This window comes from Aethalodelphis obliquidens, unplaced genomic scaffold, assembly GCF_003676395.1.
Source record: "Aethalodelphis obliquidens isolate GAN/ISIS:26980383/991018 unplaced genomic scaffold, ASM367639v1 scaffold9, whole genome shotgun sequence".
In the NCBI taxonomy this organism is placed as follows: domain Eukaryota; kingdom Metazoa; phylum Chordata; class Mammalia; order Artiodactyla; family Delphinidae; genus Aethalodelphis; species Aethalodelphis obliquidens.
In genome coordinates this window covers 679,704-707,145 of record NW_020837953.1, presented here as the reverse complement: position 1 = coordinate 707,145, position 27,442 = coordinate 679,704, and the positions used below count along the sequence as shown (strand labels likewise).

The window sequence follows — 27,442 nt, the reverse complement described above, 5'->3', positions numbered from 1 at the left end:
AGGCTTGGCAGAGGGAGGAGATGGAAGATGAAACTGGAAGGAAAGAGAAAAGAAATCTTGGCTTGTCTCTGAAAAGTATGGGAACATGTGATCAGACAGTATAGGATTTCAAAACCTTTTGGAATAATGGGAATCATTACTTGATGAATTAGAGGGAGAACAGCTCTCCTGATATTTTAAAGATGACAGGGAATAGAAGTAGCTTAAACACATAAATTTGGCTTTTCTTAGTACCTGAAACAATGACTAAAAGAGTGACAGCTGGAGGCAGAGTTCCCAGGTGATGGTTGGACTACCTGACCTTGACGGGGGTGTGATGACCACCTTCTCTGAAGCTTTACAGAGAGATCAAAGCACAGGAAAGAATGGGAACTGTGACAGTGCCCCTAAGGAGAGGAGGTCTTCAAGGAGGTCAGGCTGAATGCAAGGAATCTACTGAGGAAAAGATGAGCATAGACCACGAAAGAAGTGTTAAGATCAAGAACTTGAGCAGCAGTTATAGAAGTTGAATGGAGGAGAGCACAAGAAGAAACGTCTTATCGACATAAGCTTTGGGATTGGACAACCACTTGGATGAATATAGTGAAGGATGAAGGATGATTCAGACTTCTCAGCACTGGGGACACGAGTACAGGACGGAAGGAGCCAAAGAGAAAAAATGAGCCTCTTGTGACACTGTGACATTGTGACACTGTGTTCATTGGATTTAATTTTGGTGACACTGAATCCCGAATGTCTAGAGTCTCTCTTGGGCATGGATGAGCTTTGGGCTATCTAGTACGTATTCACTTTGATAACACATGTAGCAGTGAGTGGCCCTGTGCATGGATTCTGGTTTCATAGCAAAAAGATTGAGGGTCTAGGGCCAATTCTGGGGAGGCTTACCTCTCTTGGTAAGAGGTGGTTCAACACTTTTCAACAAAGGAGAAAACTCTTGAGTGTCCAGTGACATAGGAAGCAAACTAGGCTTGCTCTAAGCATCTTGGAAGCTCAGCTTAGAAAAGAAGCTTCTGAGAAGCAGAAGCTCATAGGCCTGTCCTGCTTATTGTGTATTCATGTAACATCTTCAAAGGAGTCAGAGAAATAATCATCTCCAAACTCTATTTAGATCTAGTCACTGGGGATGTTGACTTACACATCGGCAGCCATGTGCTTAAACTGTGCTCTGTACATGCCTCTGGGTACCACTTTTCTGTTCATCTTCTCTCTGTATGTTCAGGACATTGGCAGAACCCTCAAAAAGCTTTGTTTGATGTTCTTTTTATTCTGTGTAGACATATCCTCACCTCCACCATCAATGTCTCATGCATCTGTAGTGCATCTTCCAGTAACGGCGATGGGGCTTTTCTGAGGCACTGTGGACGAGTGGAAATACCCTGGGCAGCTAGCTGTTGAAGTCTAAAGGATAGGGGCTCGAACCCTCACCTTTCACACTGCTAGCTCTATTTCTCTACCAACCCCAGTTTCCTCATCTGTAGAACGTGGGTGATAATACCTAGCTGGCAGGGTTATGTGAAATCAGCCACCATAAGCACTACCACCAGATAAATTGGAGCATTTTATTATCTGCCAAAACTCTTACCTAGTGGAAGCCTCCAGGCTTGGCTAATGAAAAAATATTCCTGTAGGACATGTAGAAGCTACTCAGTCCCTCAATCAGGTTGATACCTTTGGGTCCCTTCCCCGGACTCCACTCCATGGATTGGCTCTAATGCCTTGTATAAAAAGATACCCATGGTCCTCTTGTGCCCAGCCTCAAGCATTCTTTCAACATGACGGGAAGAAGTGTAGAGGGGGTCTGGGCAGATCCGGTTATGATTGCATGTTCATTAGCACAGTGTTTAGAGATTTTTGGAAAGAGAATATCAGGAAAGGGGACCCAAAGTTTGATATTTACATAATAATTTGAAACTTACTTTTTGAATCCTAGAATTCTAGGAATGTAGACAAAACAAAGGGTCCTACTGATGGTATAGAAAGGTTTTTATCATCATAAATCTTAGCCTTTTTGGTCTTTTCTGGGGTTTGCTGAATTCACAGTCATATGTTGTTTCACAGCAATTATCACCTGACCATCTTCTACTTTATTATTAAGACAGTGATATTCTGGGAAACCGGTAATTTATAGCATAAGAGAAGCCTCTCAAGTTAAAAATCTCAAAGCCTACCAGTCCACATTGGGAAGAGATTTAAGAACCCCCGCACAACAAATCCTCTTCCATGCCCCAATTCCTGAACTAATTGATAAATAAAATACAAGAAAAAAAATCAGATGGAAGACTAGACTATAACCTCTACTATTAGGAAATGTATTTTTTAGCTACAGGCGAATGTGCTTCCTAATGCTGAAACACAAACAAACCCACCCAGTCGCTGGCAGTGCAGGAGCACCGCAGGCCTTCCCATGGGAGGGGGCTGCCCTCCTGTGTAGAGCTGATGGAGGTCCAGGTGGCTCTGTGCTTCCTGGCAGCACCTGTCTCCCTAAGGGAAAGAGGAGAGGAAGGGGTGGGACGAGTCACGTCCAGTGTCTACTTCCAATCGCTACAATAAGTGAGGGAGTGGAGAGGCCCAAGAGTGGATGGGAGGGAAAAGATACCAAGAGTGCTGTAGCCCCTCTTCCTTAACATTCATCTTTGATAACTACCTTCTTTCATTCATTTATTCATCCTTCATATATTGAGTATCCGTCATGTGCCAAGGACTGTGTTAGCCCCTGGGGATACAAAGATGATTCATCCCTGCTCTAAAGACATGTGGGATTTATTGCAGGAGACAGCTGGGAAACGGGTAGCTCACACTGACAACACTGGGACAGGGGTGCACATAGGTGCCACAAGAGACTTGGGAGGGATTTGGGTCCAGATGTGGAGCCTCAGGTAAGATTTTTTTGGAGTGAGTGACTTCTAAGCTGTTTAGTAGGAATATCATTCTGGTGTTTTAAGTCTGAGAGAGAAGGTAGAACTTCTCTTCAGAAACCAGCTTGTGGGTGGAAGGAGGGGGTGTCTAAAATTGGATTACCACTGGATAAAAATTTAGAGCAAAAGTATATTTCATAAATTCTGTGCTTTCTTAGAAATTAAAACCACAGGATGGTTGGATCCTGGTTATCTTTGTCAGTTTATTAGAGCTCAACTTTAGCGAGGAGAAACATCACAACAGAGTATTAAGTACAGATGTTCAGTATCCCAACAGTATGTCTGAAACTGAGGCTTTTTCAAAAACACTAACTGTATAACCTAGGACAGCCTTTCCTATTGAGGGAAGATGACTTGCAATAAAAAAAGATTTAAAAAGTAAAAGTAGGAAATCATACCCAGGATCACCTATATTACCAGCTTTTCTGGGCCTGGACTCCTGTGTCTGTTGGAATAATACTTTGCTCTACACACTCTCATAGGTAGATTGTCAGGATGAACTGGGGTGACAGATGTGCTGTGCTATAGACAGTTAAAAGTCCAAGACATCATTTTTAACATGCTCTTATAAGGAAATACAAATGGATACCAGCCTAAAGCAGAATATATACTTTTAAACTAATCAGTTGCCTCTGGCACCAATATGCAACTTTGCAGCTGTGGCCAGGAAAACAGGGTAAGGCAGATTTGGGGAGGGACATGTTTGCCTATAAAGTAAATATATTTTAATGGGAAAAATCTTTACCAGTGCCTTAAAAAACAGAGTAGCGAGGGTGGAAATAAGAGTTCTGCTGTCTCTCAAGGAGGACATTCATACTGTTGATTCGTTTGGAGAAAGATTGATATACTATGCCTGATCTCTTTAGGATACCATGACAAATAGAAAGGATAACTGGTTAAGAGTAATTCACAATGGATGGGTTCCATTCCTGCTGATTAACTGGGTTTAGATACCCAGCGAGAGATTATCAGTTCCTTCATTCATTCAGTAAATAGTTATTGACCATCCACTATGTGCCAGCAGTGTTCTAGATGCTAGGATTCTGCAGGAAATGAAAGAAATAAAAATCCCTGATCTTGCGGAGCTTTCATTTTACAGAAGGAAGAAAGGCGATAAATAAAATAATAAGTATAATAGGTAGGAGTGATGTAAGGTGGTGATACATAAGTGCTACGTAGGAAAATGTAGCACAGAGGGGTTGGGATTAGTGGGGGTGGGATACAACTTAGATAGGATGGTTGGAGAAGGCCTGTCTGAGAGGGGGAGGTTTGAACAAAGGTCTGACAGAGGTGAGAGGGTGAGCCATGAGACTGTAGAGGGAAGCGCTTTCCAAGCAGGAGGATCAGACAATCCAGCCCGCATGTTTAAGGAACAACCCGGAGGCCAGTGTGGTGAGAGCAGAGTGAGTGAATGAGTGAAAGTAGGGGGAGGCCAGGTCTGAGGGGTAATGTGGATGAATGTGGATGTGACTGGGAGATGGGGGGTGGGGGCGAGAGGGCGTGGAGGAAGGAGGTTCTTATAGGCCATGGTTAGGACTTTGGCATTTTCTCTGAGTGAGATGGGGAGCAGAGGAGTGATACTGCCTAGATTTTTTGTTTGTTTGTTTTATTTTTTTTTGCGGAACGTGGGCCTCTCACTGTTGTGGCCTCTCCCGTTGCGGAGCACAGGCTCCGGACGCGCAGGCTCAGCGGCCGTGGCTCACGGGCCCAGCCACTCCGCGGCATGTGGGATCTTCCCGGACCGGGGCACGAACCCGCGTCCTCTGCATTGGCAGGCGGACTCTCAACCACTGCGCCACCAGGGAAGCCCCCTACCTAGGTTTTAATAGAAACTCTTTGAAGGCTTTGTTGAAAATAGGTTTCAGGGGGCAAGAATTAAAGCAGGAAGGCCAGTTAAGAGGCTTTTTAAAAAAATCAATACATATGATGAGTGTCTTCTGCATGCCAGCCACTATTCTAGGTGCAAGGGATCCAAAAGTGAACAAAGCAGACAATCGCCTTCCCTTGTGGAGCTTAGCTAGAGGGAGGGGACAAACAATAATTAAAGAATCAGTAAACTAGTAATTTAGGGACCAGTAAGTACAATGGAGAAAACTAACACGGGGAGGGGAGGTGGCACACCATTGCAGTAATGCAAGCAAGAGTTGCTAATGACCTGTACCAGCATCCGGGCAGTAGGGGTGGTGAGAAATATTTGAAAGGTAAAGCTGATAGGATTTACTGACACATTAGATGTGGGTTGAGAAGAAAAAAAAAAAAAAACACTACAGAAACAGCAATGACTCCTAGGTTTTTGACCTGAGCAGTTGGAAGGATGGAGTTGCCATAAACTGAGACGGGAAAAATTGCAGGAAGAGCAGTTCTGGGCAAGGGGTGGGGATCAGAAGTTTGGTTTGACCAAGTTATATTTGGAGATGCCTATTAGGTATCTTACTGGTGAGACCAATTATAATAACATCCTACCTACTGCAGTTGTTTGCAGTGTACTCAGTTTTTCCACATGTACCATCTCATTAATTGCGGAGGGACTCCTTTGCAAACATGTAATAAAACAAGTGGATATTCCTGAGAGTCCTGAGGATAACAGCTCCAGAATAGGAGAAATCTCTCATTACATTTGGGTCTGTTTGTGGTATGATAGTTCAAAATCCACTATTCATTTTCTTAATTGCATTGTAAGATTCAATTTTTTTATAATAGGTTGGCACCAGGAACATACTATAAAAATGGGCTTTTCCAGAAAAGAAACTGAAGATTGGCATCATAGCTTAGAATTATAATGAAAAGAAAGAAACACTTTTGAATTATGATGGAAGATAAAACATGCATATTTTCCTTTTTTAAATTAATTACGAACACAAAAACTCAATTTAAAAATGCATAAAAGACTTATAAACAATTTTCTCCATGCCTTCTTAGCCATGAACTTGTGATTTTTTAAAACTAGAATTCTGTTAAATTAGAAGCATGTAATAACAAGTTCCCTTTTTTATTTTTATATCTCTGATGAATCTTGTATATATTCATTATATGAATGAGTTTGAACCTGTTAACCAGAAAGATAATAATCTGACGGGGATTGAAATTTCCTAGTGTAATAATTAACATACGTTCAATGCTTTTTGGTTAGCAAAGCTCTTTACACATGTATGTTATCTCGTTCCGTCTTCCTAAGACTCCTGTGAGGTCAGGATTTTATAGACAAGGAAACTGAGATTCCAGAGTGGAGGTTACTTTCCCAAGATTATATAATCCCATGGTAGCTTGGTACTAGCTCCTACTGTAGCCAAATTACAAAGCAATGGGACTTGATTTTTGGTTACCGAGCAGGCACAAGTGTCTGCTCTCGTCTGAAATTAACAACACAACAAACCATTGAGCTTTTATTAATGTGTCAAGCACTTTTAAAAATGTTTTTTTATGTATGATCTTGTTTTAATCCTCACATTAGTGCTATGAAGTACGTACTTTAAAAAGTAAATACCCTAACTGAGAAAGACAAGGCACGAAGATATAGGTAACTTTCTCAGGGTCGCTCAGCCAAGGGTAGCAGCATCATGACTCACACCCAGCCACTTCGAACCTGTAGTTCATGCACTTGGCCAGAGCATCCGGAGCCCAAAGTGTCCATGTTTGCAGTGAAGACCCTGTGGGAATAGTACAGAGGAAGATATTAGTGGTCATTTATACTTTAGTGTGGATTGGCTTCTGTTGCTGAGAGTAACTTTTGTTAGCAGGGAAAGGAAGAGAGTAGAAGATCTGGAGGGAGATAAGACAAAAATAGCAAAAAAGGTAGACAAACAGGACCTATAGCTAAAGGCAGATTTTCTTTATTCCCACTGCTCTCCAGAGTTTGAACTGTTGCTGAATGCTTAGGAGAATTACTTTCTGAGTTTTCACCCACATAATGACAGCTCTCTTTTTCACCAACACGTTTTTCTGTGTAAAACACACAATTTTAATCAGTAATTGAATTTAGAGCAAATCAGTGAATGATATGTCATATTTACACAATTTTTAAATGGCTAAGGACTGTATTTCCTCTTTCAGAGAAGAGCCAGTGGATAAGGACAAGAAAGAATAAAAAAAAGGGGGGGGGGCTTCCCTGGTGGCGCAGTGGTTGAGAGTCCACCTGCCGATGCAGGGGACATGGGTTCGTGCCCCGGTCCGGGAAGATCCCACATGCCGCGGAGTGGCTGGGCCCGTGAGCCATGGCCGCTGAGCCTGTGCGTCCGGAGCCTGTGCTCCGCAACGGGAGAGGCCACAGCAGTGAGAGGCCCGTGTACCACAAAAAAAAAAAAAAAAAGTTAGCGGCTTCCTTTCACAAAACAGTTTTTCATTACTGATGCCTGCACTATTCCTTTAGTCTTTAAATTTTTTTAAAAAATTTACATTCATTGAAATTCACTCTTTAATGTACAGTTCTATGAGTTTTATAACATCATAGATTCTTCCAGCCAACACCAGACAGGATACAGAACAATTCTGAAGAACTCCCTCCTCTTTCTTATCTACTCTTTCTTATCTACTCTTAAGTTATTGTCTGATGTCACTTAGTGCCAGGGAACTTATTTTACTTTGATCTCTCTATTTCCACATTGATATTTATTCTTCTGTCAGTACTGCTACTATCCCCGTTATATTTTAGTTTTTTATATTCTTGGGAATTAGAAAGAGACCTACATAACTAGAGTACTTTAGTGTATGATAATAGTGACCTTTCTTATTGGAAGAGGGAAAGGGATTATTCAGTAAAGTATATTGGGATGACTGAGTAACTGTCCAGAAAAAATAAAATTCCTTACACCAAAATAAATTCCAGGTGGTGCAAAAATATAACATAGAAATATTAAGCCTTAAAATACCAAGAAAAAAATAGGAGAAACTTTTTGTGGAATATTGGAGTGAGAAAGGCCTTTCAAATAATACAAAAAAAACAGAATCCATGAAAAAAAACTGATAAGTTCTGCTCTAAAATTATTAAAAATGTATACATTGGGAGAAAAACACCATGGACAAAGTCAAAACACAATGATAAAGTGGGAAAAATATTTGCAACACCTGTGGCAGAGGGCTAAATTATGTAATATATAAATAGTTTTTTTTTTAACATCTTTATTGGGGTATAATTGCTTTACAATGGTGTGTTAGTTTCTGCTTTATAAAAAAGTGAATCAGTTATACATATACATATGTTCCCATATCTCTTCCCTCTTGCGTCTCCCTCCCTCCCCTCCTCCCTATCCCACCCCTCCAGGCACTATAAATAGTTTTGTATGTTTTTCTTTTTAACATCTTTATTGGGGTATAATTGCTTTACAATGGTGTGTTAGTTTCTGCTTTATAACAAAGTGAATCAGTTATACATATTCATATGTTCCCATATCCCTTCCCTCTTGCGTCTCCCTCCCTTCCACCCTCCCTATCCCACCCCTCCAGGTTGTCACAAAGCACCGAGCCAATATCCCTGTGCCATGCGGCTGCTTCCCACTAGCTATCTACCTTACGTTTGTTAGTGTGTATATGTCCATGACTCTCTCTCGCCCTGTCACAGCTCACCCTTCCCCCTCCCCATATCCTCAAGTCCGTTCTCCAGTAGGTCTGCGTCTTTATTCCTGTCTTACCTCTAGGTTCTTCATGACATTTTTTTTCTTAAATTCCATATATATGTGTTAGCATACGGTATTTGTCTTTCTCTTTCTGACTTACTTCACTCTGTATGACAGACTCTAGGTCTATCCACCTCATTACAAATAGCTCAATTTAGTTTCTTTTTATGGCTGAGTAATATTCCATTGTATATATGTGCCACATCTTCTTTATCCATTCATCCGATGATGGACACTTAGGTTGCTTCCATCTATCTCCTGGCTATTGTAAATAGTGCTGCAATGAACATTGTGGTACATGACTCTTTTTGAATTATGGTTTTCTCAGGGTATGTGCCCAGTAGTGGGATTGCTGGGTCATATGGTAGTTCTATTTGTAGTTTTTTAAGGAACCTCCATACTGTTCTCCATAGTGGCTGAACCAATTCACATTCCCACCAGCAGTGCAAGAGTGTTCCCTTTTCTCCACACCCTCTCCAGCATTTATTGTTTCTAGATTTTTTGATGATGGCCATTCTGACTGGTGTGAGATGATATCTCATTGTAGTTTTGATTTGCATTTCTCTAATGATTAATGATGTTGAGCATTCTTTCATGTGTTTGTTGGCAGTCTGTATATCTTCTTTGGAGAAATGTCTATTTAGGTCTTCTGCCCATTTTTGGATTGGGTTGTTTGTTCTTTTGTTATTGAGCTGCATGTGCTGCTTGTAAACTATGGAGATAAATCCTTTGTCAGTTGCTTCATTTGCAAATATTTTCTCCCATTCTGAGGGTTGTCTTTTGGTCTTGTTTATGGTTTCATTTACTGTGCAAAAGCTTTGAAGTTTCATTAGGTCCAATTTGTTTATTTTTGTTTTTATTTCCATTACTCTAGGAGGTGGGTCAGAAAGGATCTTGCTGTGATTTATGTCATAGAGTGTTCTGCATATGTTTTCCTCTAAGAGTTTGATAGTTTCTGGCCTTACATTTAGGTCTTTAATCCATTTTGAGCTTATTTTTGTGTATGGTGTTAGGGAGTGATCTAATCTCATACTTTTACATGTACCTGTCCAGTTTTCCCAGCACCACTTATTGAAGAGGCTGTCCTTTCTCCACTCTACATTCCTGCCACCTTTATCAAAGATAAGGTGTCCATATTGCGTGGGTTTACGTCTGGGCTTTCTATTCTGTTCCATTGATCTATCTTTCTGTTTTTGTGCCAGTACCATACTGTCTTGATTACTGTAGCTTTGTAGTATAGTCTGAAGTCAGGGAGCCTGATTCCTCCAGCTCCGTTTTTCATTCTCAAGATTGCTTTGGCTATTCGGGGTCTTTTGTGTTTCCATACAAATTGTGAAATTTTTTGTTCTAGTTCTGTGAAAAATGCCAGTGGTAGTTTGATAGGGGTTGCATTGAATCTATAGATTGCTTTGGGTAGTACAGTCATTTTCACAATGTTGATTCTTCCAATCCAAGAACATGGTATATCTCTCCATCTATTTGTATCATCTTTAATTTCTTTCATCAGTGTCTTATAATTTTCTGCATACAGGTCTTTTGTCTCCTTAGGTAGGTTTATTCCGAGGTATTTTATTCTTTTTGTTGCAATGGTTAATGGGAGTGTTGTCTTGATTTCACTTTCAGATTTTTCATCATTAGTGTATAGGAATGCCAGAGATTTCTGTGCATTAATTTTGTATCCTGCTACTTTACCAAATTCATTGATTAGCTCCAGTAGTTTTCTGGTAGCATCTTTAGGATTCTCTATGTATAGTATCATGTCATCTGCAAACAGTGTCAGCTTTACTTCTTCTTTTCCGATTTGGATTCCTTTTATTTCCTTTTCTTCTCTGATTGCTGTGGCTAAAACTTCCAAAACTATGTTGAATAAGAGTGGTGAGAGTGGGCAACCTTGTCTTGTTCCTGATCTTAGTGGAAATGCTTTCAGTTTTTCACCATTGAGGATGATGTTGGCTGTGGGCTAGTCATATATGGCCTTTATTATGTTGAGGAAAGTTCCCTCTATGCTTACTTTCTGCAGGGTTTTTTATCATAAATGGGTGTTGAATTTTGTCAAAAGCTTTCTCTGCATCTATTGAGATGAACATATGGTTTTTATCCTTCAATTTGTTAATATGGTTTATCACATTGATAGATTTGCGTATATTGAAGAATCCTTGCATTCCTGGAATAAACCCCACTTGATCATGGTGTATGATCCTTTTAATGTGCTGTTGGATTCTGTGTGCTAGTATTTTGTTGAGGATTTTTTCATCTATGTTCATCAGTGATATTGGCCTGTAGTTTTCTTTCTTTGTGACATCCTTGTTTGGTTTTGGTATCAAGGTGATGGTGGCCTCATAGAAGGAATTTGGGAGTGTTCCTCCCTCTGCTATATTTTTGACAAGTTTGAGAAGGATAGGTGTTAGCTCTTCTCTAAATGTTTGATAGAATTCGCCTGTGAAGCCATGTGGTCCTGGGCTTTTGTTTGTTGGAAGATTTTTAATCACAGTTTCAATTTCAGTGCTTGTGATTGGTCTGTTCATATTTTCTATTTCTTCCTGATTCAGTCTTGGCAGGTTGTGCATTTCTTAGAATTTGTACATTTCTTCCACATTGTCCATTTTATTGGCATAGAGTTGCTTGTAGTAATCTCTCATGATCTTTTTTATATCTGCAGTGTCAGTTGTTACTTCTCCTTTTTCATTTCTAATTCTATTGATTTGAGTCTTCTCCCTTTTTTTCTTGATGAGTCTGGCTAGTGGTTTATCTATTTTGTTTATCTTCTCAAAGAACCAGCTTTTAGTTTTATTGATCTTTGTTATTGTTTCCTCCATTTCTTTTTCATTTATTTCTGATCTGATTTTTATGATTTCTTTCCTTCTGCTAGCTTTGGGGTTTTTTTGTTCTTCTTTCTCTAATTGCTTGAGGTGCAAGGTTAGGTTGTTTATTCGAGATGTTTCCTGCTTCTTAAGGTGGGCTTGTATTGCTATAAACTTCCCCCTTAGAACTGCTTTTGCTGCATCCTATAGGTTTTGGGTCGTTGTGTCTCCATTGTCATTTGTTTCTAGGTATTTTTTGATTTCCTCTTTGATTTCTTCAGTGATCACTTCATTATTAAGTAGTGTATTGTTTAGCCTCCATGTGTTTGTATTTTTTACAGATCTTTTCCTGTAATTGATATCTAGTTTCATGGCGTTGTGGTCGGAAAAGATACTTGATACAATTTCAATTTTCTTAAATTTACCAAGGCTTGATTTGTGACCCAAGATATGATCTGTCCTGGAGAATGTTCCATGAGCACTTGAGAAAAATGTGTATTCTGTTGTTTTTGGATGGAGTGTCCTATAAATATCAATTAAGTCCATCTTGTTTAATGTATCATTTAAAGCTTGTGTTTCCTTATTTATTTTCATTTTGGATGATCTGTCCATGGGTGAAAGTGGGGTGTTAAAGTCCCCTACTATGAATGTGTTACTGTCGATTTCCCCTTTTATGGCTGTTAGTATTTGCCTTATGTATTGAGGTGCTCCTATGTTGGGTGCATAAATATTTACAATTGTTATATCTTCTTCTTGGATCGATCCCTTGATCATTATGTAGTGTCCTTCTTTGTCTCTTTTAATAGTCCTTATTTTAAAGACTATTTTGTCTGATATGAGAATTGCTACTCCAGCTTTCTTTTGATTTCCATTTGCATGGAATATCTTTTTCCATCCCCTTACTTTCAGTCTGTATGTGTCTCTAGGTTTGAAGTGGGTCTCTTGTAGACAGCAAATATATGCGTCTTGTTTTTGTATCCATTCAGCCAATCTGTGTCTTTTGGTGGGAGCATTTAGTCCATTTACATTTAAGGTAATTATCGATATGTGTGTTCCCATTCCCATTTTCTTAATTGTTTTGGGTTCGTTATTGTAGGTCTTTTCCTTCTCTTGTGTTTCTTGCCTAGAGAAGTTCCTTTAGCAGTTGTTGTAGAGCTGGTTTGGTGGTGCTGAACTCTCTCAGCTTTTGCTTGTCTGTAAATGTTTTAATTTCTCCATCAAATCTGAATGAGATCCTTGCTGGGTAGAGTAGTCTTGGTTGCAGGTTTTTCTCCTTCATCACTTTCAGTATGTCCTGCCACTCCCTTCTGGCTTGTAGGGTTTCTGCTGAGAGATCAGCTGTTAACCTTATGGGGATTCCCTTGTGTGTTATTTGTTGTTTTTCCCTTGCTGCTTTTAATATGCTTTCTTTGTATTTAATTTTTGACAGTTTGATTAATGTGTGTCTTGGCGTATTTCTCCTTGGATTTATCCTGTATGGGACTCTCTGTGCTTCCTGGACTTGATTAACTATTTCCTTTCCCATATTAGGGAAGGTTTCAACTATAATCTCTTCAAATATTTTCTCAGTCCCTTTCTTTTTCTCTTCTTCTTCTGGAACCCCTATAATTCGAATGTTGGTGCATTTGATGTTGTCCAGAGGTCTCTGAGACTGTCCTCAGTTCTTTTCATTCTTTTTTCTTTATTCTGCTCTGCAGTAGTTATTTCCACTATTTTATCTTCCAGGGCACTTATCTGTTCTTCTGCCTCAGTTATTCTGCTATTGATCCCATTTAGAGTACTTTTAATTTCATTTATTGTGTTGTTCATTGTTGCTTGTTTCATCTTTATTTCTTCTAGGTCCTTGTTAACTGTTTCTTGCATTTTGTCCATTCTATTTCCAAGATTTTGGATCATCCTTACTATCAATATTCTGCATTCTTTTTCAGGTAGACTGCCTATTTCCTCTTCATTTGTTAGGTCTGGTGCATTTTTATCTTGCTCCTTTATCTGCTGTGTGTTTTTCTGTCTTCTCATTTTGCTTATCTTACTGTGTTTGGGGTCTCCTTTTTGCAGGCTGCAGGTTCGTAGTTTCCGCTGTTTTTGATGTCTCTCTCCAGTGGCTAAGGTTGGTTCGGTGGGTTGTGTAGGCTTCCTGGTGGAGGGGACTAGTGCCTGTGTTGTGGTGGATGAGGCTGGATCTTGTCTCTCTAGTGGGCAGGTTCACGTCTGGTGGTGTGTTTTGGGGTGTCTGTGGCCTTATTATGATGTTAGGCAGCTTCTCTGCCAATGGGTGGGGTTGTGTTCCTGTTTTGCTAGTTGTTTGGCATAGGTTGTCCAGCACTGTAGCTTGCTGGTCGTTGAGTGAAGCTGGGTGCTGGTGTTAAGATGGAGGTCTCTGGGAGATTTTCGCCGTTTGATATTATGTGGAGCTGGGAGGTCTCTTGTTGACCAGTGTCCTGAAGTTGGCTCTCCTACCTCAGAGGCAGAGCCCTGACACCTGGCTGGAGCACCAAGAGCCTTTCATCCACATGGCTCCTCAATTTGGGATGACTCGTTGTCTATTCAGGTATTCCACAGATGCAGGGTACATCAAGTTGATTGTGGAGCTTTAATCCGCTGTTTCTGAGGCTTTTGGGAGGTCTGAGGTCTTCTGCCAGCCTTCAGTAGATGTTCTGTAGGAGTTGTTCCACGTGTAGATGTATTTCTGGTGTATTTGTGGGGAGGAAGGTGATCTCCGCGTCTTACTCTTCAGCCATCTTCAAGGTCCCCCCTCTAAATAGTTTTTTAAAGTCAGTAAGAGAGACCAACAATCCAACAGAAAGACAACAAAATGATATAAACATAGAGAAATGGAAAACATTTGAAAGATGTCTCATTCATGTAGCATAAAAGCAATACAAATTAAAACTCGAATGGTATTTTTACCTATCAGATTAGCAAAGATCAAAAAGGATCTTGACACAATCTTGGTAAGTGTGTGGGAAACAGGCACACTCCTATACTGTTAGAGGACTGTAAATTGGTTCAACCTCTTCAGAGGACAGTTTCGTTTTATATATATTTATATATGTGTGTGTGTGTGTGTGTGTGTGTGTGTGTATAAATTTTAAATGTAAGCCATGCATTGTGTTGGACATGTGAGCAAAGATATACATCAAGTGTTCATTGCAACAGTGATTATAATAAAAGATTGGTAACACCAGTCATATCCACCAATATGATATACATTAGAAACTCTTTAAAAATAAGGGTAGGGGGACTTCCCTGGTGGTCCAGTGGTAAAGAATCCGCCTTACAATGCAGGGGACGCGGTTCGATCCCTGGTCAGGGAACTGAGATCCCACATGCCGCGGGGCAACTAAGCCCTTGCGCCACAAATACTGAGCTCCCGCATCTCAACTAGAGAGCCCATGTGCCGCAAACTAAAGAGCCCACACGACCTGGAGCCTGTGCACTATGACTAGAGAGAGAAAACCCGCACGCCACAGCTAGAGAGAAGCCCACGCGCCGCAACGAAAGATACCGCGTGCTTCAACGAAGATCCTGCGTGCCGCAACTAAGACCCGACGCAGCCAAAAATAAGTAAAATAAGAAGTAAATAAATAATAAATCTTTTAAAAGAAAAAGTAAGGATAGGTCTGTATGAATTCATGGAATAATCTTTGAGTTATATTAAGTAAGCAAAAGAGAGCACTAAGAAAAAGTATGTATAGAATACCTACTGCCATAGAGTGGAGGATGTATATACACACTTGACTGTGTGTTGAAGGATGGAAACTGGTTCATTGGGGGGTAGTTCTTTAGTGCCTTGCCCAACGAGAATGAAAGATATTATTGAGTTTTAAATCCCCTTTTATGTCAAATATAATGCTTTATTTAATTTTTAAAGTATTTGTCCAATGAGCTAAAATTCTTCTTTATACCCCAACCACTTACTGTAGTGACCAAAACTCACACAGTGGAGGCAGGGAAGGGGGGTGGTCCATAAAATCCTTGGCAAATTTTATACATCTAGTTTTTAGTTGCCCTAACCTGAACTTCGGGTGTGATAGCAAAAATATGTGCTCTTTCTGGTAAAGAATACTGTTCTTTTTCCCTCACAGAGAACATGGAATTGAGTCGAAAGTTAGCATTTTCACTCTCAGTAGCTATTATTTGGTCACAAGTTCTGCTTTAGGAACCCATTGGATACAGATGCACACATGCTATCTTAAGTCATAATTTTTCATAAATACTTTTTGCAGAGTACTTCTACTTTTTGTACAACCCAAGTTTTTAATGTCTAAATTTGAAAAGGAAAAAGAAAAATAATTATTGGAAATCAGGCACTTCGATAGGTATTTTCATATGCGTTACCTTAGTTGCAGTTGATTGTTATTTTAATCCGCAGAATTGGACTCGTTAGCCCTCTTTTTAAAAAGAGAAAACTGAGACTGAACCAGAATTCAAATCGGGGTCTGTTGGACTCTAAAGCCCCGTGCTTTCTACTCTACCGGGACACTTACTGTGTTTCAAGATATAATATCATACACCTTTCCTCTGAAAATCCTAAGACACGCCATAAAGAACTTTTTTTTCTTTTTTGGCCTCATTGCGTGGCATGTAGGATCTTAGTTCCCCAACCAGGGATCACACCTGTGCCCCCTGCACTGAAAGCGGGGAGTCTCAACCAGTGGACCGCCAGGGAAGTCCCAAAGAACTTCTAAATTATTCCAATAAAAACTCTTGGGTACTTTGAATTGGATGAAAAACAGGAATGAGAGCAGGAAAAAAGAGAGAAGAAATGAACTTTGTAAAGAAGGAGTGAGTTACAAAAGAGAGCCGACAATAGATGATTACATTCATTTAGGTTATCATAACCCATGCAGGTCTTATTTTTGCCTCAGTTTTTTACTTTTTCAGATGACAGAAATGACAGATGAGTTTTAAGATTTTCTTCATGAAGATAACAATGGCAGTGTAGGAAACTTGAAAAATACAGAAAAGGATTTTAAAAATCATATTCTCCTATAACCAGCTACTATTAACATTTTGGTCTGGTTTTCCCCCATTTTTTCAGTGCATGTCTATGTGTATATGATTGTGACCTACTGAATATAATATTTTGTATGTTATTTTCTTAACGAGTATTTTACACCTTTTCTTCATAAAAAAATAAAAAGCTAGGAAATGTGATTTTAAATATTTCTACTTATTCTCCTACCATAGACCATTAACTTTTGTTCCAACCTATGGAATATGCTCCAGCATATTGTCGAACATATATTTTTGTCCCCAACTTGAATAATTTTATTAGGCCAGATTTCTAGAATTGGAATTACTAGTGCAAACAGTATGAATATTCCTCTTGATACACATTTCCAAATTGCTTTTCAGAAAAGTTGTGCCATCTTACACCCTTACAAATTATATTTGAGTCTGATATAACGTTAACCCTTGAGAGGTTTGAGTATTATTTTTGTAATTGGTGGAAGGCAGGTATCTCAGGGTGTAATGCCCTTAATCAGATTTTGGAATCAGTAGTCCCTGATTGGATGAGTTTAGCAGTTTTCTTCAACTGTTTTAATATAAAGTACAGTGGGATTCTGGAGATTTCCCACCTTGTTGGCTAAGCCTCTCCTTAGGGATCGCTCTCTGGATTGCTCCTGTGGAGAGGGTCGCCTATTAGACATTCACAGAGTGGGTGAAGCCTTAAAGAGCTGGGAGTATTAGAGTAAATAATATTTACTATGCTGAACTTTTTATATAGAGACACTCAGAGAGGTTAACTGGCTTGCCAAGGTCACATTTCTAGTAAGAGACTGAATGGATTCAATCCAGGATTTTCTGATTCTAAAATTCATTTTCTATTAACTACCTTGCACTGCTGTAAAAATAAAAATATTACTTGGGGCTTTCAGGTTCTGTTTGTCTTTATTTTATTTAAGATTAAGAATTACTGGAAGGTGTTTTAAAATCACTCATAATCCCAGTCTTTAGAGATAATCACTTTCTGTGCATATTTTCAACATAATTGATCATGATATGTGTGTGTGTGCGTACATATATATACACATATATACAGCTTTGTAAACTAATTTTATTCATTTTATTTCATATTATAAACATGTGTCATTATTATATTAAAACATTTTTAATGGCTGCAATATTCCATCAGTTGGTTCCAGTTTGTTGCACTTATAAGTAATGCTGTAATGAACATCTTGGAGCATAAATCTTTATATGTACTTTTAAGTATTTGTTGAGGATATAGTCCCAGAAGTGGTTTTCCAAAGTTACACTGCCTTTGGAGAGGCTGCAGAAGCCTTTCAAGAGGGAGGGATCTAATCTATTGATCTACGTTTCTTTTTTTAGTAAACCCCAGCTGAATCCAGGGTTTATTCCCTGTGACTCTTTAATATTACTTTCACCTGTGCCTACCCGTCTATGTGGTTGCTTCTGATCAATAAGTATGTTCTATCAGTTGCACAACACGCTGGCATACATGTAAAAATACATGACATAGAATGTGGATTAGTTATTAGAAATAAATTTAAATGAACTGAAACAAGGCTGTATTCCTATCCTTTACGTTATTACGAAAAAGAATATTATAGGCAGTATAAATAGGTTGTTTACAGGAAACACTCATTGTAAAGTACCTCTTTATCACACAGATTTTGGTAACATAACGTCAAAGCACCTCCAGTTTACAAGTGGCTCTGATCCCCTTCTCTCTGTGTGCACACATGAATTGTCTTATACCTTCCCTTCTGTACGTTTTACCCCAAATCATGATGTCACTTGAGCCCTTGCCCCCTATGAAGATCCCTAATACTAGTAGAGAGACCAGCAGAGCAAAGCCATCTGCTTAAATTGATTCTTTTCATGATTTTTTGAGAACTATTGGCACATTAAACATTTCATGCAAATTGTTACCATACATGTTAAGTAATGCTAATATATTAAAGTTCGAATTCATTAGCTTTTCAGGAAGAAGGCTTGTGGGTATGTTATTCTGTAATAATTTACTAGCGATAAGTAGGCTTTAATTTCATGCCCTGAGGGCTGTGTCTTTTTGTGTTGTTGGTAGCTTGTTTGTAGAGACAAAAGATCTGCAGAGATAATAGAATGAGGTAACTGACTGCACAGATGTGATCAAAGTAATGGAAATTCAGTGTGGTTATCTTCTAGATTCCAAACATCTGGATGAAAACTACAATATCCATTCATTCACGTGGGAATTTCTAAACCTCTGAATACTGGGGATTCATGTGTCAACAAAGGGTGTGTTTCCTTGGCTGTATAATTACATTAATAATGCTAACCCAGGCCCTGTAAACTTGTCGATACTCATAGATTTCTTCGAAGGAAAAAAACTCCAATATCCTCCAGCATTTCTTCTGTGACCTGGCAAGAAATAGTGCTGTTCAAGTTCCCAAATGAGTTCAATTGTAATGGACTTCATTTAGAAATTAGCCAATCTGTTTTCTAATAGCTTCCACATTTTTTTCTAGAAATGAAAGTTTTCTCACAGGGCTTTTTTAAAAAACTAGTAACATGTGATAGTGCAGTTAAGATTGCAGAAACTATTTCAATCAGGTATTTAGTCATCTCACTGCTTCAGTTTGCAACTGAATGCGTTCTCATGCACCGTCAGGTGTCACTGATAAACATTTAGAAAATTGCAGTCTGAAGACACAGTGGTGTGTTCAAGTCTGCATTCCTAAACTTGTTTGGATGGCTTCTGTCCAGTAACCAGCACATTCCTGGGCAGGCAGTAAGTCTAGCTGAATGAAATTGAATTTTTGACTAGCATTTTTAAAGGGATATCTGCACATGTGAGTATGTCTGAGTTTCTGAACACAAGGGAACATGTGAAGTGTATACTGATTTTGAGATAGGAGGGGAAAGGTTTAAAGTGTTAGGATGCCTAACGGTCTTAATGGTGTTTAGAATGGAAATCTGGTATCTTTGATAATTTTATAAATTATTTCTTCCTCTTGAAGGAAAAATTCAATAGACTTTTCCTCCTCCATTTTCAAACATTCAAGTCTCTGATCCTTAAATTTTTATCTTCCCTGACCTTATGGCAGAGATATTCACAACGTCCCATCTTTTCTCCTTTCCCTCGGCGATTGACATCCCCATTACCCAACTCTGTTTCTTTGCTCATGCAGCTTCCTCTGTGATCCCTAATCCATCTGAACTTGTCAACCAACACATCTTTTACAGCCCGTCATCACAGCCATCTCCATCTCCTCTACAAAGCTTTTCCTGTTCCCCTGCCAGGTGTCACTTTTCTGTCCTTTAACACCCTAAAGATTTTTATTTATATTACTTTTAGGCACTCATATTTTCACTTTCTGTACTCATCTCTCCCCACTAGACTCTAACATTTCATGGATAGCCGTGTGTCTGGCTTATCTTTTTAACTCCCATAAAACTTAGCATAGAGCCTGGCACAGAGGAAGTGTTCACACGAGAGAGAGACAGAGACAGACAAAGAGTAAGAGAGAGAGGGAGAGGATATGAATATATTAAACTATCTTTCCTTGATGCACCACAGCGGTTAGACTTGGTAGAGTTTAAGGGAATGAAGAATTGGTATTTCCTCCTTTTACGTAGTTGGAATCTCTGATGAAACAGATCACAAACTTCTCTTCAAACTTTGTGCCAGGGTTTGGGGAACTTTGTTGCTTCCTGTGTCTGGAAGTAAATTCAGAATGTCAGAACTAAGAAGGACCTACTGCAGAGCACAGGGAATTGTACTCAATAACTTGTAATAACCTATAATGGAAATGTATCTTTAAAAGAATAGGCACATATATATATATATATATATATATATATATATCTGAATCACATTGCTGTAAACTTGAAACTAACACAACATTGTAAGTCAACTATATTTCAATAAATTTTTTTTTAAAAGACAAATGTCTGTGCTCGCTTCGGCAGCACATATACTAAAAAAAGAAAAAAAGACAAATATCTAACGCATACACACAACACACACACACAAAGAATGTCAAAGCTCACTAGCTGTCTTACATTGTCTTTCCTGCCAAGGTGCCTCACCAGGTCATCCCCCCTCCTCCTCCCCAGCAGAGGAGCTGGCCATCACTATCCTCAGGCCGTTCAGCCCCAGGCCACCTGGCCACTCAACCTCCTGGTAGCCGCTCTGTGGACACAGGAGGGGGCTTCGTCCAAAGGTCAGCTCTCCTTTCACACCCAAGCTCTACACAGAAATCTATCTAAATTTTCTCGCTCTTCTGTTTTTCAGTGATTACACGCAATTCAGGGGTCGCTAAATTTGAACTAGATCTTGAGTCTGGCTGCCTACTTTCAAAACAAGCTGATGCGCTCACATTTTCTAGTTTGTCAGATTTGAGTAGTTTTATTGATACCATTTTTATCTTAAAGAAACATCAACTGACATTGATACACATATTTTAATATCTTAATATCTTGTTTTTCAGTCATATTTTTCCCCCCAAACAGGAAAACTCCAAGCATCTTTTATTCAAAACAATTTGACCACTTTCTTAGCACCATGGTCAGGTATGATTGTTGGGTGAAGGCTGTTACAGACTCAAAACTGATTCATCTAGAAATGCCGTGATTCCTCTATCCAGACACATCCCTTATTTCTTCTTATTCAGGAAAACAACACAAGACAAACAAACAAACAAAAAACCAGACAACCTGGGAACAACAAAAGTTGGAATTCTCTTTGGCTTGCAGGCAGTCAGTTACATCCATTTCTGAGGACATAGAGGCAGTTCTCCCAGGGAACACCTGCAGGGTTGTAAAGAGCAGGGCTAATGGGTGATCTCTGCCACTCTCCCTGCCCATCCCACAAGCTCCCTAGAGATAGATTCCAGCATCCGCAGAGGCCCGACTGCATATAAAGAACTGTTCATGAACCGTTTTTCCAGTTGATCATCCTGAGGCCCAACTTGTACTGCCTAAGTGAAGGATTATAGAATTAGTAGTGCATATGGTAAGTGGGCAACACAGAAGGATATGGGATCAAATTCTGATTTGGGATTTTGGTACTTACCCCTGGGGCTAAGGCTAAGAGTCTTGGGTAATCTGAAGAAATATGTTAGAAAGAGAAAAAGTACGATCAGATTAGCCCAAATAAGAGCTGGTGGAAGCTTCTTATAGGAATGTTTTTTCAAAATGTTAAGAAAATGGTCCATGGTGATACTGCTCATGTAGGTAAAATGGCTGCTAAAAAAAAGCAAACACTTTCTTTTTCAGAAACAGGCAAGCAATCATAATCTGATTTCTAATAGTCATGTTTGCCATGAGGACTTTTACAATGAGGTTATATAAGCAAATTGATTTCCCTGTTGACTTTATCAGAAAATCGTAAAATGCCCCTGAATCTTCCCTCCAGAATTCTCAAAAATGCCTACAATAATCTTCCTAGAAAATTATTTTCTGGATTTCATGATGTCCTGAAGCTCCTCCAGCAGCATTTGATTATTGCTGCTGTAAATAGGCAAAAATTATAATTAAGAAAGATAATGAATGTGATATAATAGCATAGTAAACACAGTTGTATATAATTCATTACCACATCTCCCCCTTTACTTGATTTTATATTCATGTTGAAAGCTCTTAACTGGGCATGTGTAATTGATTCACCATGGTATATGTGGTTGTTTTAATAAAAAGTTTCAACTGAGGCTTTTGTTTAACAGGATAACTCCCTCATTCCACTGTTTCTTTAGGAAAATCAAATTCAACTTATGTCATATCATCTCTGGAACTACATCCTGTTATAGGTGAACACTGCCTATTTTAGCTACAATAATGGAAGATGAGTCAGACTTTCTTCCTTCCCTTGTTTTTCCTGTGTCCTTGATTTTTCCCAGAATCAACTTTCTATAGAATAAATTTCCCTGGGCACTTTTTGTTCCATTCGATGGAACTCAGAGACTCTCAGATTTTTGTAGTTGTAATATCCTTTTCTTAAAAAGGCAAACACATTACCACCTCTCTCAGCATTGCTCTCTTTTTTAAAAACCAAAATAAAGTTTGGAGAAGTTTTAATAGCTTGTGAGAGCATTAAAGGCCTTCTGGGATGTTTTGTCTCATGATTGAAGAAGGGACAATAGCCAATTGTTAGCCTCATGGTAATTTTGAGCGGCTCAATTATTTGGATGCTAACCCTACTTTCAAAATGTCAGGGCTTCCCTGGTGGCACAGTGGTTGAGAGTCCACCTGCCGATGCAGGCGACGCGGGTTTGTGTCCCGGTCCGGGGGCATCCCACATGCCGCGGAGCGGCTGGGCCCGTGAGCCATGGCCGCTGAGCCTGCGCGTCCGGAGCCTGTGCTCCGCAACGGGAGAGGACACAACAGTGAGAGGCCCGTGTACCGCAAAAAAAAAAGGCAAGATAGAGAATGGGATGTAATACACACTTTTCCAGATTTAGTGCTATGTATGGTCAACGAAGAACTATATTCACACACCAAAAAGAAAAAGAAAAAAAAGTACCATGTATCCTAGGATCAATCAACATGCATGTTTCTGACGTCACCAGTATGGTAAAAACGTCATAGGAAATCCTGCTGTGTGTCTGCAGTGACCAGGGCTGACATGCACACACTGCTCCGCTAGGACCATCAAACCAAGGCCTCGTGGTTCAGCATCTGTCATCAGTCATTTAGTCTTAGAACCTCAGCTTACTCTTTATGCCTTTTTGTTCCTTCTCAACCTACCTACCTATTCACATGTGAAAAAACACTTTTTTTCCTCCTAACGGCTAACAGGTTATTTTATCTGCTAGCTTCCTCCTTATCTCTCCCACATCCTCTTTGTGCCCTAGAAGCAGGTAAATTCACTGCCAGCTAATTATAGTACATCATTTTCAATACATGACTTTCTGTTGAGACTTCTGAAAGCATATCAAAGTAGAGCAATAGGCTGAATGAAACAATTAATAAAGAGTATTTTACTGAGCTTTTTAAAAAAGCAAATTTCCCCCATACCAGTGAGTGAGAGGCACATACAGAATGGCTAAATGCAGAGGTATTTCTCAAATCTGTTCAGGTTAATCTGACATAGGATAGGCTGGGGAAGAAATCAGTAGATTCACGTTGCTAGACAGTACAGTGTACCATACGTTTAGATCACTTTATATAAAGCTGTTATTGGACGAATTCTTCTAAAACAAATACTACAACAACAAAAAGTTTCTTAATAATAGACATCAGGGGAACCTTATGTTCCTCCTCTGTTCCATGCTGATTTAACACAACCATACCCACATGACCATCACAGCTCTGCGTGGGTGACTTAGCTCTAATGACCAATAGGACTTGGCCCAGATTGGTGGAAATTTTATGTCTAGATGTGCTTAACAAGGGAAACAAGAAGTGTGAGCAGTTTTTCTGTGAAACAGAAAATCAAAGGAAGAGAAGCAGATGATGTCAACAAGGGGAAGAAAATCTGGCAAATGAATTTGGTATTATTCCCTCAGTTATCTGTGTTTTTTAAGAAATGCAAATCATTTTCATCTTTTAGATGGTGCATGTCTCGTGTTAGTCCAGAAAACTTATGCCTTTTACAAGTATTGTTAAGAAATTTGAAATTAAGTAATAGTCTATCTAAAAATTTTAGTAAAGAAAGAATGTGAATAAATCCTTGGAGTTTGTGGTAAAGAAGTGAATTGAAGGACACCAGAAAACAAAATGTTCATTTGGATATATGAACCAATGAAACACCAGAACCACAGAATTTTTTCTCTCTAAACTATAGTGAAGCTCTTAAATATGAGTATAAAAACCAACAACAAAACGTTCATGTACTGTGAAAAGGATAGTTGGCTGAAGTGTGGTACCTGAGGTTCCAGGTTTACACGGGATCTTGATGGTTTGTACCTGAACAGAAGGGTTCTAGGGTGGGAAGACTACAAATGTTAGTACTCTAAGAGCATTTTGTGCATCATAAAATTCTAGACGCCCCACTGAGCCTGTAAAGACAGCGTGCTCTAAATGGTTTTCCACCACTTTTCTGGAGAACCCAGTCCCTTCTATAAAGACTCCTCTTCCATATTTAGAGATGGAGGCACAGGAACATTTCATGATCTTTAGGAGGGTAATAGTGTGAAAAGTAAGGTTGTAAAATGAACTACTTTCCTCCCCTTTCTACCTAATTTCTTTCTCCTGTGCTTTTAAAGACTAGGATATCTCTTTCTGACCCCAGAGCTCATGTTTAACTCAGAAAGCATACTTTACAAATGTCCTGCATGTTCTAATTTGTATGATGGAAGGAGAAAAGAGCTCATCTGAGCACCAATTTGACATCGTTTTATTCCAACAGTCTTTGGAAGCCAACACTCCTTCCCTTTTTGACTGTCTAAAATGCCCTTGCTAGCCAGATCCTTCTGCTAGCTACAGTGTTTGCACATTTCCTTGTTAATCAGCCGCGTAGGCTCGGAGACTGTGTGTTTTGGTGTTGTTTCTGTGTGCAATCTCGTGCTGCTTCCTGAACGCATGTGTCCCTTCCCTTCACAGCCTACTCGACACCCAGCACCTCCCCCGCAAACCGATTCGTCAGTGTTGGACCACGGGATCCAAGCTTTGTAAATATCCCTCAACAGACACAGGTGGGCCGCTCTCATCTTTTCTGTATGTGGTGCAGCTTGTTTTATTCATCAGGTGCATTGTAACTCGTCTTTCGGCACAACAGGCTGCATTTCCCAGCCCCTGTTCAGTCCCCTTTCCTCCTGACCCCTACCCATCCTGGCCCTTCAGCCACATTTCCATGTGTTCTTAGAAATCATGGAAAACAGTGCCTGCAATTTTTGCTTCTTGTATTGAGGGGGTAGGAGAGGAGGGCTTCTGTGCCAGAACTGCTTTTGCTATGGGAAGAAAATTTTCCCAGGCTGGATAGCGTGTGCTCCCTCTTTTAGGAATCTGTGCCTCTCTACGTGCAAGCAGACAGAAGTAGGCCCCTATTGAACCTGGAAAGTGTACTCTGGCTGCCGGCGACATCAGAGTGCATGCTGGGAATGGGGGGCCAGTCCCTCTTATGTACTCATTATAGGGTCCCCAGGAACCTGGCAGACTTTCTAAGAGAAAGGAAAAGAAAGGGTTCCTGAGCGCTGTTAAGTTGCTGGTGTTGGTACTGAACTAGGAGGTGTTTGTTACTGGCTTCGCTGGCCCCAGTGGGGTGGGAGGGGATTATGTGACTATAATGTCATATTTTGAGGTAGGTGATTGAAAAAGAGTATGCCAGGACATCTAGAGTTTGTTTTTCAATAGATAGTTGTGTTTTGTGCTAGTATAGGCCAAGGAGAAAGAATCTCTTTTAAAAGTTTTGAAATAGCTGCTGTTAATTGAGAAACAGTGAAAGACTTTCGGAATTCAAAGGTAGCATATATAAAGATACTTAGAGAGTTGTGGAATAGAATTAGATGCAAGTTTTGGAAGAATCTACTCTCTGATCTCCTAATCAGAATGTGACTGTATATTATCAGAATTGACATAAAGAATTTTCTCTTTGAGGTTCTCAACACAGTGTTTGAAAAATTCTCCCAGATATTTTGTGTATGCGCCTTGGTATGTAATCTCCAGATGCCTAATTTATAACTATTCATCTTTGTGTGTAACACCATGAGCAGGTGCTTATGAACGAGATAGATTTGCTTTCCTGGGTCCGCTTGCTTTCTCTGCGAAGGGTTTTAGTTTATTGCTGTGTCGACAGCATGGGTTAAACAGCATTGCATCTGAAGCCTTCCTTACACTGAAGCAGGGTCACGGAAAGTACAGCCTCAGAGGAGGCAGCTGGGAGGAGAAGGAGAGGGGAAGGAGGGAGGGGAGGGAGAAGGTTAACTCTTGAATTTCCCACTTCTGCTGTTTCTTCTGAAACTGGCAGGTACATGGCATCTGGGATTAACTTCGCCTATTCAGTACTCTCCATAAAATTGTTCAAGTTTATGGCTTATTTTCCCATACCTTCAAATATTTAACTGGTGAATTTGAAGTTGAATAATTACCTCAAAGGCATTACAGTAGAAGAACATTTCTTCCTGTACTTCTGGCTCACATGATCAAGGTCAATGAGAAGGGGAGAACTGGGGACAGTAGCTTTACATTGGATGATTGCTTTTCTCAAAGCACCAGTGGGCTCAGGTTACTTCATTAAGAACCTCAAAAATGCAGTTTGGAAATGTCCTGTTTTGTATTTTATATAGTATTTTTATATAAGCTGTGATTCACTGAACTGAAACTGTACCCTGCATTCCATTCAATTTGTTTCTCTATAATCAAAACGTATTCTATTCCAACATGGCTTTGTTTCACAAATGCCTTATTTAACCCAGAAACTGAGTCTTCATGATGTTGACCACAAAAATTCAATTCTTAAAAATCCAGATTTTCTACGCATCTGTATGAATGATGTCATGTAGACCCAGTATTGGCATCTGGAACTGAATTTTTTGGGTTTCTGTTAAATATTTGGCATCATAGAGACAACAGCTTAAATGTTTTTTATCACAGTGACACCTGCCACTTTTGGCTTGAAGAAAGCCATCCCCAATTGTCTTATGAGAAACCACGCTAATGGAGTTACTCTTTTTCCCCAAAAAAATATCCTGAGATAAAAGTGTGCTCTAAGTATTTTAATATTTAGGTATATATATTAACTCTTTTTTTTTAAAGGAACTACTTTCTGGAACCATTTAAAGTGGTAGGCATATATAGATATAGATCATAAAAATAATATTTTTAGGTAATCTTTTTGAGAGGACATTAGAAGAGGAATTTTTATAGGAATTTTTTAAGACATAATTTGAACATGGCCTGCAGATTAGTAATTTCCTAGGCAAGCTTGCATTTTTCTATATAAATATTTTTGTTAATAAGGCATGAAATTTGTATTAGTTGAATTATGGGAAAAGTTTTCTGGAAAAACAATATTTTCTTTTCTGCCTTTAAAGAAGTAAAAATTGAAGTGTCACCCAAGCAGATAGGTAAGCTTTATAAATGCAGGAGAGGTATCCTGCACAGAAATCCATAAACAAATACAAAGTAAAATGGTCTCCCTTTTCCCCAAAGAAACCTCTTGAAACATCAACCTGTAGAAGACAGATTAGATACGGTCCCTGTTTTTTCCAGCAGATAGAATTCCAAC

The 27,442-nt window shown here is 39.4% G+C and overlaps 1 protein-coding gene across 4 annotated transcripts in view; it reads left to right on the top strand.

The window, feature by feature from the left end:
• NFIA (nuclear factor I A) overlaps nucleotides 1-27,442 on the top strand; it is a 392,758-nt gene that overhangs the window by 330,520 nt on the left and 34,796 nt on the right. For 2 of the 4 annotated variants that reach the window (XM_027108349.1, XM_027108351.1), the window contains one exon: nucleotides 24,820-24,911. The exons of the other annotated variants lie outside the window; for them this stretch is intronic. In XM_027108349.1, the coding sequence (XP_026964150.1) occupies nucleotides 24,820-24,911 (92 nt within the window). The remainder of the gene's footprint in view (nucleotides 1-24,819; nucleotides 24,912-27,442) is intronic. 4 annotated transcript variants of the gene reach the window in all.